At 37.2% G+C, this 16654-nt stretch overlaps 1 protein-coding gene across 1 annotated transcript in view; it reads right to left on the bottom strand.

Moving 5' to 3' along the window:
- The window catches only part of LOC131049410 (heat shock factor-binding protein), a 43639-nt gene extending 29051 nt beyond the window's left edge, over window positions 1-14588 (bottom strand). Inside the window, exons 1-2 of the mRNA XM_057983461.2 lie at window positions 14280-14588; window positions 14114-14185 (exon numbers count right to left, since the gene is read on the bottom strand). Of these exons, the coding sequence (XP_057839444.2) occupies window positions 14114-14185; window positions 14280-14282 (75 nt within the window). The 5' untranslated portion in view covers window positions 14283-14588. The remainder of the gene's footprint in view (window positions 1-14113; window positions 14186-14279) is intronic.
- Window positions 14589-16654: the final 2066 nt, after the last annotated feature.

The raw sequence follows: 16654 nt of genomic DNA on the forward strand, positions 1-16654 counted from the left end.
ATAAATGCATAGTGAAGGAGTGTTTTGAATGCTAGTAATGATTTATTTTTGAGTTTAGAGCAGATATAAAGGAAGAGGAGGGGCAAAATTATGAAGAGTGTTTCAGACTTGTATTGAAGAATATATGCAGTTCATGTATGAGGAATAACTGCAGAATATCTGAAAAGATATATGCAGATGTGCTAAGGAATACATGCAGATCTAAAAGGAGAAGTGTGTTGTGTAGTGTGTGAAGTCAATCAAATAGATATACACACCAGATTTAGAGAGGGCTATTTATGAGGAAATTATTTCAGAGTTAAGGAGAAGAGTTTAAGGAGTTTAAGCAGACTTCAAGAGGATATAGTGATGAGATTGTGGCAGTTGTATGATCATCATTATTGCAGAATTTTTGGGTGAAGTTGGTGCTTCATCCTTGCGAAGTTGGTGCTTCATATTTAGAAGGTTGGTGCCTCATTTCAAAAGTGGGAGTTGGTGCTTCAAGTGAGTTGGTGCTCACAAACAAAATTAGGGGTTGGTGCTTACAAACATTGTAAAAGGAGTTATATATACATATATAAGCATTTATTAACATGGTTTATCCCATTAGGGTTTCTACATAAATTTTGTGTCTTGGTGTTCTTATCTTGCATATGTATTGAATAATTTTTATAAAGTATTATATTCAATCAAATTTTAAGGAGTAAAAATTATTTAAATTACTAATTCACACCCCCATCAGTATACTTGAGTGCTCTTCAGATACAAGTAGAACTATGGGCATTCCAAATAAATATACAATATTGTAAACTTAATTCCTATATATTTGCTCATACCCAACAACTATATCCATGCCTATACACAAATGCAGAAATACAATATGGTACTTCAAACTACATTTTATTTCCTAGTCCTTTGGATCATTTCAATAATTTGTCATGCTACCTTAACATCCAAAATTTCAAAAAATAAACTATATGATAGACACAGTGCAGTACTTGGTTATTTCTGAAAAAGTAACTAAGTTATGATATAGTTTTTGTGATGACTGTGAGTTATTGGATGCTGATATCTCTAATGCTTGGCCAACTTGAGTTTCTTTTCGTCCTGGTTGGTTTCATTGACAAAGTTTACCTTTTACTTCTCCTTCTAAGTATTCTATTATAAACTAAACCTGCATAACAAGCAAAACACTACAGAGGTAGATTTCTCCAAGATTGATCTCTATTTTATGGCTTCTATGGGACTCAAATACAGATCATCCTCTTTTTTACTAATCTACAAATAAAATATGTATGCTGTTATTAACCTCTTGCTGGTGGGGATAAATTCAATTGAAGTGACACTCCCGTGCATTCTTACCCTCTCAGTGAAACAGAAAGTGATTGACATGGATGAAGAAATTATCAAATAGCCTGATTTAAGTAAAGTGATTGAAATTGAAGACATTACACAGCCAACTGCAAACACAAGTTTAGCACCCTGCACAACCCTGAAGATTGAGCTAAGAAAATAAGATAAACAGACAGAATCAAAGAGGTCCAAAAATTCTAAAATTGTTAATTTATCTAACAAAGACGTAATTGTCTTTGATTCAGATTAAGAACCAAATTTTGGTCACTTGTATTTAATTATTCCAAATAAATCTTAATACATGTTAGCAAGTTGATGTTGTTCGATCAGATAAAATGATTAAGCAAACCTAGAAACAAAGGTCACAAGCTCTCATTATTAGTTGGTAATATGTTGGTTGAAACAGGTTTTTCAAGAAAACCATAAAATTTGTCTGTTCAATGTAATCCTCCAAAGGTGTAGCCAATGTAGATAAAATATATTAGAGTATATTCTTCAAATGTTGAATCAGCTGAGGTTCTCCTTGTCATGGTGTCTGACAGATTGATAGCTCAGCCTAGTTATGGAGTATCTTTCAAAATATGTTCAAGAAAAGTTGAAGAACTATGGCTTGAGTACTGTTGTGACGTATTCACATATCACCCCATTGCAAATGGGGACCCCTGCTTTTTGCTTTCTAGGGTTGATTTTCTTGGCTTTGTCGTTTGGGTTTTCTCTATTAATCTTTGCATTAGGGAGTTGCCAGAGGGCTCATTAGGATAGCAGGGTCTGCTTGAATTGAAGTGGGTCAGTAGGTGGTCCAGGTCAAGGTCTCTTTGAAAGCCTTCTCTAGGTCAGGCCTTGCTCTAGTCTTGGGGTTATGCCTTGATTGAGTTTGGGAGAGTCTTTGCATTATGTCTATAGCCTTGTTTGATACCAATTCCACTCATTTACCCTTCGAGGAGCAAAGAACATGATGATTGAGCATGAAAACTTGAGGGTTGAATGAGGAATTTGAGTGATAGTGTCAAATTCGCTCCTGACCCTTCCAAAGGGACAGGAGCAAAATCTTCCTTAGCTCTCTTTGCCCTCCTATTTTGGATAAAAACTTCACTTTAAGGCATGGATTGGGAGGAAATTAGCTTGAATTCACCCTTGGAGACGCCTTGGACAAACTTAGACTTGGAAATTTGGAGAAAAGGTCAAGAATTTGAGCATTATTGCAAAATTCGCTCCTGACCCTTCCAAAGGGTCCAAAGCGAATTTCCTTAGACTCTTCTCTTGCTCCCTATTTAGACCTCAAAGCTTGCTCCCACGCCTTGACTGAGTGAGGAATGACCTATCTACGCCTTGTGAGCAAGTTGGAACAAGATGGGATGAGGAAATTGAGCCTAAAACATCAATTTCACTCCTGACCCTTCCAAAGAGTCCAGAGCGAAATCCTTCAAGGGACCTCTTATCTCACTCAAACAGTTGAATGAATCCTATTTCAAGTAGATTTGAGGGCGAACAGACTTGATTGAGATGGAGGGAGGACCCAAAAGCCAAGTCTAAGGGCAAAGTTGATGGGAAAATTTGGAATTTGAGCTTAAAGAAGAATTTCGCTCCTGACCCTTCCAAAGGGTCCAAAGCGAATTTCTCTAAAAACCTTTCTTGCTTCTAACATAGGTTAAAATCCTTGATTCCACGCCTTGAGTGAATGAAAAATGATCTATCCATGCCTTTGGAGGTGAGTTGCAACCAAGTGAGATGAGAAAAATTGGAGAATTTGAGCTAAGAAGCAAATTTCGCTCCTGACCCTTCCAAAGGGTCCAGAGCGAAATTCCTCTTTAGGTCCTGTCCTTCCAAAGGTACCTAAGCGAAATGGTCAAGATGTACTTTTGATCCAACATTTTGAACTAGGCGCCTCCTTAAGGTGATTTGTTAGCATGTCCTAAGGTGAGAACAATATAAGGTGAGGGTGAAGTTTTAGTGTTTGGATGATATCTAAGACTAATTCCTCAAATTCGCTCATGATCCTTCCGAAGGGTCCAGAGCGAATTTCCTTATCTCCCTTCTTGGTTCTAATTTGCATCACAAACATTGCTCCCATGGCATCTTTGAAGAAGATAAATACACTTATACATGAAGAAATGGAGAATTTGGGCAAAAACACCAAATTCGCTCCTGACCCTTCCAAAGGGACAAGAGCGAATTTTCTTAAAACACCTATTTGCTCCTTGTTTGGGTCGAACCCTTTGTTCCTATGGTGTGATTAAGGCAAGATTAATGACTTAAAATGATTTGGGACCTAGAAGAATGCCCTTGGATCTTGAAAGAGTTAGGAATTTGAGCATAATTGCAAATTTCGCTCCTGACCCTTCCAAAGGGTCCAGAGCGAAATTCCCCAAATGACCTAATTCCTCACGAGAAGCATTGAATGGTGGTCATGCATGGCAAGAAAAGGATTCAAAAAGACAAGTTTAAAGCAAGATGAGTGAAAAGAAGGAAGAATTGGGCCTAGAGGAACAAATTCGCTCCTGTACCCTTCCAAAGGTACAGGAGCGAATTTCTCAAAAACATGTACTTTCCTCCCAATTTTAAAGCAAATTGCCCTCAAGGTCTTTTCTTAAGATGGCTTGAAGTTAAATAGCATGAACAAGCAAGCTAAGAGGAAATTTTATCAATGCCTAAGCCCTATTTACCAAATTTCGCTCCTGACCCTTCCAAAGGGTCCAGAGCGAAATCCTCCAAAAGACTTATTTCCTCACCAAAAGCATTGAGTAGACATCACTTTGAGAGCAAATTGGCTTGAGTATGATAAGGTAAGGGTGGAAAAGACAAGTACAAGGCAAATTGAATGTGAATTGAGCCTAAAAATACCAATTTCGCTCCTGACCCTTCCAAAGGGTCTAGAGCGAAATTCCTAGAAGGACTCCCTATTTCGCCTAATGCACCCAAAAGATCTTGTTTTAAGCTAAATTGAGGGCAAATTGACTTGATGGTGATAGGAGGAGGTTTGAAAAGTTAGGTTCAAGGCAAAAGATATGATGAATGGAAGATGAATGGCATCAAAGGAAGAATTTCGCTCCTAGCCCTTCCAAAGGGTCCAGAGCGAAATTTCCTAAACCTCTATTTTGCTCCTTGTTTGGGGTTGAAATCTTGGTTCCTAAGGCATGCTTGAGAGAGGATTGATGTATACTTGCCTTGAGAAGTGGATTGGAGCAAAGGAAATGATGGAATTGAGACTAAATGACAAATTTCGCTCCTGACCCTTCCAAAGGGTCAAGAGCAAATCCTCTTGAAACCTCCTTTTGCTCCCAGTTTTGTATCAAGCCTAGCGTTGATTGAGGTTGATTAAACTTAGAGGCATTCTTAGGCATTCATTTAAGTGAGTTGTGGTCACAAAGTGTGAAGAATTTGTCCAAAAATGCCAATTTCACTCCTGACCCTTCCAAAGGGTCCAGAGCGAAATTCCTAGGAGGTCTAGTGTTTTGCCTAGGCCCTTGAGCGAAACCTATTCTTAAGTATTTTTGGAGGCGAATGATTTGATCTTGGTAAGGTAAGGTTGAAAATGAAGTCTATGTGTCTATGTAAAGTAAATTGAGCAACTTTGTCAAATTTCGCTCCTGACCCTTCTAGAGGGTCCAGAGCGAATTTCTTTATAGGTCCTGTCCTTGGAGAGGGTCCACAACAAAATTAATTCTAATACCTTCTTGTTGATGATTTAAGGTAAGAAATGCCATGTTAGAATCAATGTATATATCATGTATTCTTAATCACCTTTTGTTTGTTTTACAGGTCAATCAAATCAAGTTGGAGGAAGATCGGGCTAGGACAAGGGCGACCTCTTCAAGTTTCATCATCATCAGGGGCATTTAGATGCATGAGAAGGCACCCGGGGTGTTGCTAAAATCAAAGGACTTCAAGTATTAGAACTATCCTCAAAGATATCACAAGATATCAGAAGAAAAAAATTTCAAGGCAAGATGAGCTACTAGAGAAGGTGACTTGACCATGACTTCCTATCACCATTATGCAAAATCAAGAGGAGGCTTCATCAAACACGAGAGAGTCAAGGGGAGGTACATCATTCATCAGGTACATCAAGGACGAAGGAGGATCAACCAAAGTCAGTGCAAGGGTATGTTGAAGAGACAGATAGTTTCAGAAGAGTTAATCAAAGTTAAGCTTCTCATCGAATATCAAGAGATACAAAGTTCCCTGACCAAGCACAAACGCAAGACAAGGCGGCATCCCAATCACTGTTCCTCCAATCAGATAGGTCCACATCAGCATGTCCAAATTCAATGTACCTGACTCACCAGTGATAGCACAAACTTTGAGGCACCTACCCCAGTTTCCTATTGGTCCACGCTCATGAAATGTAATTTTCTCATTGGCTAAGAGAGTTTGTTATAACAAACCCTAATTAGGGTTTTCATCTAGTAATCCTAGCCATTGATGGTAAATCAATCGGAGCCATTGAAATGTAAAGAGCTCTCTATAAAGCTCTGGCTCTTCATTTGTAAAGGGGAATAGTGGGTTAATAGTTGATAAATAGTCAGTAGAATAGTTAGTAGCAAAGAAATAGTGAATAGATAGCATTTAGAGTAGATTAGGAAGAGAAGGCAAGAAATTGTTGCCTTGATTGTAAATGAACTCCATTTTCATTGAAGTTATGGTGAAGTGTGTTGTTTCTTTGCAATATGCATGGTTTCTTGTTGAATCTTCATTTTAGATGGTAAATGATTAGATTGAATGAAGGAAGTTACTGATTGCACTCGTGTGGAATCCGCAACATCCCTTAGAAGATTGCACTAAGTTGGTGTCGGATTGTTCAACCTGATGGTGAGGCCCAACCCAGTAGGACTCCACGTAGTTGTTCATCTACCTTCTTACATTCTAGGATTTAGAGTAGACTTTCTAAACCCTTCACCTTCTGCTATTTCTTTATTCTTCCCAATGAGTAGATAGGACTCGAGTTCCAGCAGATCAAACGCTCAGGCATTCGAATGTAAGTCCCCTTGTGATTCCAGCATAATCACATCATACCACAAGAGCTTATCCACACGTAGAGACCCTACATATATGAACCTTGGAGTTATTTTGATTGATCCTTAGGCAAATCTTCAGTATTCGAATAACTTTGTTGAAGAGAGGATACGATACCTTGGTATTTTATTCTGCGTTCACATGTGCATAAAAAACACATCAACAAGTACCCATCTGAATGAGATTTCATCCGCATCCCATGGATTTGGTTGTTCCAAGGATGAGTCTTAATGGAAAGACTTTACCAGATATGATTTTGCATTTGCAGTTTTCAACCACAAATTCAAGGGTTGCCTCATAAGAAAAATTTACTACTAAGTTAGTTGTTTCAAGAATGAGAAATTCAAGATACAGAACCAGTTTGCTTCCACACTAGAGTCTTATTGAAGCGTAGGTGCTAATGGGTAGTTTTGACAAGATATAATTTAAAATTTAGAATTGCCCCCATAAATTCAAGGAATATCTGATAAGGAAAACAGAACCAATTAGAAAAAGAAAGGGAAACTTAGCTTAAGGTTAAACCAGATATATCAACAGGTGATGCTGATAGGCTGGTAGGTTTGTGGGGGAAAGGATGACTAAAAAGCCAAAGAATCTCAAAAAGAATGGATGACATTTTTACAAAGAGAAAAGTGTGTTTGTATCTTTATATGAAATTTTTATATCAAACTCCATGTAGTGATAGAAGGACTAGGTGGAGAGCGATAAGAGTGGGTTTACAATCAAATAATATTTTTAACTCACTGTTCTGTTAAACACAATTGCAGAAAAGGAAAACATTTTGCCACCCCATTGTTCAGGATGCATGGATAAAGGTAAATAGAAAGATGTAGAAAGCAAGTGAAGTGAGGAATAAAAAGGAGAAGATTAACAATTTAGGGTTTAAAATGAAAAAGTTTGTGAGTCATGGAAGTGTCTTGGATGATAGGCGAAAAGAAAGAAGGGTTGACAGTGGTGGAGAGAGGGAAAATGGGACTCAATAGGTTCATAGAGAAGTGATAAAAATGAAGTCAAGTCAAGTCAAAAAGGAAGTAGGATGTTTAATAATGTTGACATCATCACATGAATGAATGAGGTAGAAAAGATAAAGAGATATAGGAGAACAAAATTGTAACGAAATAATGTTGATAAACCAATAAAAGAGAAGCAATGAGGACAGAATCCTGAATGCCATAGCAAGGAGATAATGGAACACACAAATATACATGATTATTTATCCTGGGAAAGCCTTTCACAAAAAAACCCAGAAAAAACAGCACTCTCTTACTGTAATTACTATAAATATAATAATATATTTATCAATTTGTCTTTACCCTAATCCACGTGCAACTATAGGAAACTGCTAAGCAATATTATTAAACAATGGGTATTATGGGCTGGAGCAATGCCTAGGGAAGGAGGTTTTAGGAGAATGGTAGAGGGGGATTGGGATCCAATTTGCAGCTCAATTGAAGCTTAATTTACAACATCCGTGTAGGGGTGGGATCTGCTTGCAATACCCCTCAATAGAGAAGTTGTTTATTTATGATAATTAGAAGATTCTTGTTCTTTCCCCTTTCGAGTTCTGTATGCTTTTTAAGTCAAGAATGGCTGTTCAATTTTTTGAGTAGGTAGGCAGTCATCTCGATCTGGATTTTGATGGCATGCATAAGCTGTTATCTTCAAATATTCTCCTAATATGTTCATTCCACGCGTTACAAAATATGAAGCATGTAGCTATGTTCCATGTTAGGTTGATGGCAGCTCATGTATGTAGTAACAGGACAAATTAATTTTAAAAGCTTTTTCTACATTGCAATTGTTTTGCCAGATTATCCCATAGCTCATGTGATGATTGCTAGGAGAATTATCTCCAGCAATTTACAGATCACCAGACATAAGCCAAGAACAATGGGCTGCTCACAAATTGTCTGTACAAGGTAGCATCAACCCACAATATAGGATACTGCGCTCACAACTTCAATCTAAAGAGATGAGATAGATGCAATTTTGCACTTCTCCATTTTGAATTTCTTCACCAAGTCAAGTGCATACTTAGGCTAAAAAATGAGGATCTATTATTCCAACTACAAAACTTGAGTCCCAAAAAAAAAATACAGAAAACAACTCTTTAATCACAAATGTCTTTTTTTATTCAACCTTAAAAATGAGATTAAATAAATGTTGTCACCTGCAATAATCAAATCATCAACATATAAGAACACAATGAAAGTATGCATGCCTACATCTCAAACATTGTTAACTGCCTCAGATCTGTTGAAGCTGCTTGAAAGAAAGAATCTATAATGTTTTCATAAAAGCTCAGAAGGCCAGTTTCAACACATATGGTGACTTCCAAAGGCTACATATTAGCTTGGAAACACCATATTGGACAAACATCTGTGGTTCTGAAATGCAAATGTCCTCCTAAAGATCACCATTAAGAAATGCACACTTCACATCCATTTAGTGCACTTCCCATCAAACTTTCTTGCAAGAGCAAGAACTCTACACACAAAGTGTATCCTGGGCACTGGATAATATGTCTCCTAATTATAAGAATATCCTTTTGCCAAACATCATTCCCTACCCTTTCAATGGACCCATCGAAGTGAACTAAGTCTTGTAGACCCACTTAAACTTCACCATGTTCTTTCACTTTGGATAAGATAGCAATTCCAAAGTATTAATCTTCATCAAAGAGTTATACTTCTATGGCATATCAGCGTTGGCTTTTGCATACAACTCCAGACCATGAGTGTCAATCACCCTAGTCATAAGAAAAAGAATGGCAAGTTGGGACCTAAATATTCACTCCTCATCCCATATGTAATGTACCTTCTTGGGATATCCCTGATTTTTTTCCCTAAAACAACAATTCCAACTTACAATGAGAATTGCAATTTATTTATAAATATAATTTTATCAAAACTTAAGACATTTCATTATAATATTCAACTTAAAATTCTAAGAATAATTCAGAAGATAGAAGTTATCTTGATTTTCTGCAATAACTTTCCCTTCAGACTGTCTTCTCGAAGATCAATAAATCATAGCATCTTTATTATTATTTTCAATTAGTCAAAGCATATTCCTTATAGTCAACCATATTAGGAATTCATTGGAAATTTTTGCAAACTGCAATCTCAAGAATGGTCATTCTTGTATTACGAGAGCATGGAAGGATTTCAGATCCATTCCATCCCTCATTCCACCTTGGAGGCTGGCCATCCTCCTTGATCAAACCCAGGAGCACTCATTCGCCTCCCAACACACAAGCCTGGCAGGACCTCCAATCCATCCATCTCCGGGTGGTGTGCTCGATAGGACATATAAAGACTACCTTCCTCAACAAGCCCAAGAGCACTCATTCTCCTCCCAACCCACGAGCATGGCAGGACCTCCAATCCATCCATCTCGAGGTGGCATACTTGATGAAAGGTCAATACTTCAACTCTCGTTTAGGATACTCTGACTATGGGAATAAGCTATGAAACAGATATGAATGATTTTAGGATACTTTGATTTTAATAAAGATTATTTGTATAAGATCATTATTAGCCATTACATGTTCTACAAGAATACTAGCCTTTGTTGCCTAACTAGGATAGGAACCTGTCTACATAAGCTGAGTATTCTCCATCAACTAAACACATAAAAAACAAACTAAGCATTACAATTATTTAAGCGTTCATATCCATATCCAAACAACATGTGGCCCAAGATTGACACCCTTTGTATCACACACAAATCCTCTGCTGTGCACCATCTCAAGTTACTTTTGTGGAACACCAATATTAAGGTGTTTTGAGGCCACTAAAAGTCTGACTAAATAGTGCTGCACAAATTATGAACAAATGCATCATCGTTTAAAAACATAGCTTGTTAACATGAATTAGCCTGTTAACTCATGCACACAACAAAACCCAATAAGATTATGAATTCAAGCAGCTTCAAAGCTATATGGAGTATGATAACTAAAATTTCAATAACTATTGGATGTCTATAAGTAAATGGCGGATGGCTTCAATGGCATTAACAAGAAACTCCACGGAAGTCTGTAGTCATTGTCGAGGCTGTCCAAGTGAACACATCCAAGAACCTAGCAGTAAAGATCAGGAAATATTGCATGATGTCATCCTTGCGGAATTTCAATTGGATGATATGAGTCGATGCTTAAATAATCACTCTCAGAAATATGATGGTTAGCGAAATTGCATTGGAGAAGAGCATTTAAAACGAGATGAAGCCCAATGATCTGATCACCAAAGTATCCTCTGCAAATAATACCCTTTATTGCAACCACATCAATCATAGATGGAAGACTCGCAGAGTGCTTGCCGAGTCTTAAAAAATTCGTTATTTTTTTTGCTCGACGAGTATTTACACCATTAACTTGCATAAAAACTCGCCAAGTTTTTGGTGAGTTTTTTAGAAAAACTCGGGGAGTCTCTAGCAAAAACTTGGCTGCATAAAAAAAAGCAGCTCAAACACGTCAAAAAATTATCTAAATTTTTTTTTCCAAGTCAATCTCATTCTCTTCATAAGAATATATACATGAAATATAACATTTAAGTACATTTCATGTATATATTGGCAGGATGTTTGAGAGTGGTTTCAGACCTCTAGGACTTCTAATGCAAATTCTAGGTTTTAGAAAATCTTTTAAATTTTCAAACTTAATCAAATTTCAGTAATCAGAAGGCTCCTATCAGCATTCTCTCATTCTATCTATCTCACTCACTTTATCTGCCCCAAATTGTAGACTTATGTATCTCCCTGTCACTCTTCCTCTATCCCCTCTCTCTACCACTCTATCTCACTCTCTCCTCTCTCCCCCATGATTTAGACCTATCTCTCTACCCCTCTCTCTCTCACCCTCAGACCCCCATGAAGGGTGCTACTCTCAACCTCAATTTGGCGAGGTGGAGGAGCCACATCGAACTCCTAGGACTAGACCCTCTAGTTCTACCTCTCCCCTAGTTTTCACTAGAGCTGGGAAGAGGAAGATGTAAAATATTTTGATGTAGTATTTACTTTTAGTTTTACAAAAACAATTTGCTATTTCATTTTGTGTGCTCATTCATTGACTCATTGGATGCATCTCCTCATTGAATTTTGCAAAAAAATGCATTTCTAATTAAATTTAAGCAAATTTTTAAGTTACCGAGTTTTTTGCCGAGTTCTTTTTTTTGGGCCTTGGCAAGTTTTTGCTTTTCGTGAGTAGTTCATGTTGTTATAAGTAGCTAGGTCGGAGCCCTTTCTAGGGCCGACCTAGCACACCTGGAGTGTGTATGGCCTTGTCGGCCTTTAGAAGGCTTAAACATCTTGTGTTTGTCGTGCCCTAAGTGAGGCGGTATATGAACTTGTGGATTAACCCTGCCCTATCTTAACATGTGGGGTTATTTGGTTTTGGCGCCACTTTATGTTTTGCATTATAATTAGACTCCTAGCCGACCTAAGGCAAATTGATGGCTAGTGTCTCCTATATATATGTAATGCTAATGTCATTGTTAACACACACATTCAGAAAATACATTCTTAACTGCTATAAGCGAATTACTTCAGAAGCAGCGAATTATCTCTAGATGACAGCAATCATCATTGAGTGCACAACAAACACCAATTGGAAGACAGCGAACATTATTAGAAGACAGAGAACCTTATCTAGAAGTCAGTGAACATCACTGTGTGACAGCGAACTGGTTTCAGGTGGCAGCAGTCATCATTTGAAGATCAGAGAACTGTTCTTGAAGGCTGTAATCACCATCCTAGGACCAGCATAACTCATCCTTGTGACAGCAACATTGTATTGCAGATAAGTTCATCATCTCTGTGTGCCCTAGGTTGTAGATGTTGCTGTGCATAGTTGCTGATAGCTTCAAGTGTTGAAGCTCATTGTAAAGATTCAATTGGTTATTGCCTAATCAAGATCTTTGGTTGCTGGGTTTTTCCTCCAAGAGGGAGGTTTTCCCAGGGTACATGTGTGTTATGTGTGTGATTTACTTTGCATTCTGACTTTCTATTCTATACTGCTAATCTGATCACTAAAAATCAACAGTTCAACTATGTCATCAATAACAAAAACAGCAACATTCCCATGCTAACCTAGATCGCCTCAAGAACACAGTTTTTAACGAATAAAATTTATCAACAATATAAGATAGTTGGTGAATCTTTCAAGTTAAAAATATTAGATGAATATATATTGTAGTCAAGGCCCAACATACAGTTTACTTCTGAGCTTGGTCATGTCCTTGGAACCAAACGATACCAAATTGACTTGCTGGCTTGCCAATCACATTAAAAATTATCTTAAGATAAAAATTTATATATATATATGCTAATCTCTTTAACTTTATATACATTTATATACTGTGTATTTTGAATTTTTTTAATTTTACAAGAAGTATTGGTTTCTTGCACGGGATTGAGATTACATCAGCTGAAAATAGTTTATAATAGAGTATATATGCCTGGCATCCAGTTCTAGTTGGAAGAGTACATCTTAATACAATATAGACCCTTGATTTTCTATCCAAAAAACAAATTGAAATGGAAAGGAACTAATTTTCATCCTTCTAAGAGCTTCTCTGTAAATATTAGTGCTGCATATCATTCAAACAAAGAAATTTATTTGTCATTAAAGGCATGGTCCATTGGTTAAGGATTGGTTTTGTTATTGTCACCACCCAGATTCAAACCCCAATTGGACCGTTGAACTCGAGGGCTCATGCCCCTGCACGGCCACTACACTTTCAGGTTTGGACCCTATGTGTTAAAGCTGGCAATTGCATGCCCATTTGTGGCCCAGCAGGCTCAGCCCCATTAACATCCAGATTCACAAATCAAGAAAATAAAGAAAATTACTTTAAAAGTCTGTCTAAATGATTTGAAGATAAGCTGTGGAGAATGATGAGTTTTGCATCAAAAGCCCAGATTCCATTCCCACAAGATTTTGCATACCTTTTAGTGACAACGTGGAGACCTAGAGATCAAACTTATGATAATGCATGGAACTAAGCCCACCCCTATGTTTCAAGGCACTTAAAAAGTAAAAGTTGGAGGTAGCCATCTAAAAGAACCAAGCCAACCTCAACTTCTCTATAAGCCCTACACAAATGTTTTATCTTAACAATTTCTGCAAGTTTTCCTATGATTCAGGTTCAAATCATCCCACCCCAATAAGAAGGATCCTAACTCCAGCAGTTACGCGTGAAGGCAATGGTCTAACATTCATAGGAAGCAATCGAACATGGCCTCTTATTTTATAAATCTTAAGAATGTACTTCAACAAGAGTTGCTTATGGTAAGAATGTTGTTCAAGGATAATCCATATTATGTAAAAGTGACCCATGACCTCACCGAAGATACCACTTGAAAAGTTAATGATCATAAACCAGCCTAGCAGATATTGCTAGGTCGGTGAATCTAATTCCGCAACCTTCGAGGACCTACTTTGAAGGCACTGTTCAGATCAAAATAATAAATTAGGAAAAAAAAAAATTGATAGTGACAAAAATGATTTAAACCTTATTCTTAAAGTAAGTCTTGAGATGCTTTCAGAACCATACAATTACGAGAAAAAAAATCCCCACTATGCTGTTCCCTCTTGAAAGATATCACCCAATAGAATGAAATCTTAGGTTTTAATCATTTCTTTCCAACATACAAAAGTAAGTGCATTTGTTCTTTTATTCTTTGGATTTTACGAAACTTATCACAGAGATTTCTAACATTATTTATTATGGCTTTCAAAACTAATTACTTTTAAATTCAAAAAACTTACAAAAGCGGTTAGGTCATCGCTGATCTGCACTGGTTCCCTTTGATCCTCACTTTCGCTACGCCCCTGCCGATCCTGTTTTATGAAACGTTAAACCAACAATGTGTAAAACAAGGATAAAATTGAGGATTAAGAAGATTGCTGATTTTCAGGATGTATAACAGATTACCATGATCACGAATATCCTGGTCTGAGCACAGCAGAGAAGTAGGTCGTGTGCAGGTTTCAGAATATGGCAGAATAAAATCCGATCCTCCGAATGATTGAAATTCAGTTTTGTAATAATGTTGTAAACTTTGCAATTTAAAAACTCCGGTCGCCTATGTCTTGAAATTCTTCCCTCGCGATGCTTTTTGAAGTACAATTTAAAAATAGAGACCAGCTCTTAAAGACGTTTGAGCAAAGGATAAATTTTACGCCTAGCACCTCCACCGTTGAGAAGTTTTCGGATGAGGAAATGAATGAATGAATGTATGTTTTTAATCACGTTCATGAGGTCAAGCAATCTATCCAAAATACAACACTTATATTTGCTTTTCTTTTTGCATGAGGTCAAGCAATCTATCTAAAACACAACACTTATATTTGCTTTTCTTTCTGCATCTTAGATCTTCTACTCTGTATCTTGACCAAAAAATCTGTAACTTTTATTAGCTTCTCTTTTTCGAACAAATCACTCAAGTTGTTCCCTTTTAATATCTCAATATAATTGATCTAGATGTCCTTGTAAGCTGAACATTCCATGATGTAATGTCATTTTGTCTCAACCACTTCTTGAGTACAGTATCTACACCGTTTGTCTGTCCACTCCTCTTTGGGTATCGTCCATCTTCTGGTCTCACATCTAAGCAACTTGTTCTTATATGAGCGATTAGCATTTTTGCTTTCCATTTTATTTTCATTCTTATGTAGATCTTTTGTGTATGGTCATATGTAGGGTTAAAATGTTTGACATAGTAATCATTTTTCATTCCAAGTGGCCCTTTCCACATGCTTTCTTTGAACTTTCCTTCCACGTATTTTTTTATTTCCCCATTGTGATTTGGACATTCACTTATGCTAATACCCCACTTGCTCATCCATTTGACGTTTTGCTTCATCCACGTGCTCTTTCTCCTATCTAATTTTTTGCTAGCTGCCATTTTTGGCCAGCGATGAGTCTCCATGTTATCTAATCTTCTTAGCTAGCTTAACAACCAAAACATAGTTGACGCTTCAATGGGGTTTAGCCTCAGCCTCAACTAGAACAATCTCATATGGAACACTAGATTTATTCTTGAGGCTATATGTGATTAAATATTTTTGTAATCTCTCTATTTGTCTCCACTTTCTTGCTAAGGTGTTGTTGCCCCAAACTTCACACCCATATAGCACCACTAGAACAACTAAAAGCCCAAAAAGAGTTTTCTTTGTCTTCCAATCCCATAGCTCCACTATTTTGCATCTATTTTGCAATGAGTATAGAGCTTTCCATCCCCCTTGTATCATTTTTGCTCTACATGTTTCACAGGTGAGTTTGTTGTGGAAATCAAGGCCAAGCTACTTATATTCATTGACCACCTATAAAGGGTTGTCTTTGAAAACAAATTCCCTATGAACCTTCTTTCTCTTCAAGGTGAAAATCATGAGCTTAGTTTTGGTAGTGTTCCCCTGCATCCCCACTTGGTGACAAAAGAGCTTTAGAGCTTTTAAGTGTTCCTTCAAATCTTGTGTTGTGTTTGCTATTAAAATAAGATCATTAGCATATAAAAGCAACTTTAAAACATAATTGGTCAAGTAAACACCTCCACCACCAAGCTTATCAATCCACTCCTCTAATTTGTCATTGTATATCCCAAATAAAGTAGGGCATAATGGGCATCCTTGATTGACCTCGACATCACTTCCAAAACATTCTGAAAATCCATGTTTGGTTTCTATTTTGGCCCAGACTTGTTCATACAGCCTATGAACAACAGCTCTATACTAGTTTGGAATTTTCAATTCTTCCATCCTACTCCACAATTTGCTTCTAGGTACTATATCAAAAGCTTTCTTGAAGTCAACAAAGCAGCAAAATACCTCCTCTCCCTGTTTATCCTAGGCCTTCTCGATCAAGTGTCTAAGTGCTATGCAATGATCTATAGTAGAATATTTTGGTCTGAAGCTCGCTTGCCCTTTTGCCCTCTTTCCCTCCTCTTCAGCCCAAACACTGATCCTTTTTTCTATCATGCTCCCAAAAAGTTTACCAAAAAGAGGATTGATCATTATACTGCGGTAGTTTGAAGGGTTGTTGATGTCGCACTTTTGAGCAAGGGGATGACAACATTGGTCGTCCAATTTGTCGGAAACCCATACTGAAGGACCTCATTGAATATTTTTTTTAATATGAGGCATGAGAGCCTCCAAACCCCATTTTAAGTGTTATGCTTGTAAACCATCTATGTCTTGAGCCTTACACATTGCCAACTTCTTTATTCTTTTCTTTAATGTTTTCCGAAGAGAGAAGTTTAGTTCTTGAATTAATTATAGGAGGGTTGTCTTTATCTTACCCCCTCTCATAAA

Source organism: Cryptomeria japonica, chromosome 1 (genome assembly GCF_030272615.1).
Source record: "Cryptomeria japonica chromosome 1, Sugi_1.0, whole genome shotgun sequence".
Classification (NCBI taxonomy): Eukaryota; Viridiplantae; Streptophyta; class Pinopsida; order Cupressales; family Cupressaceae; genus Cryptomeria; species Cryptomeria japonica.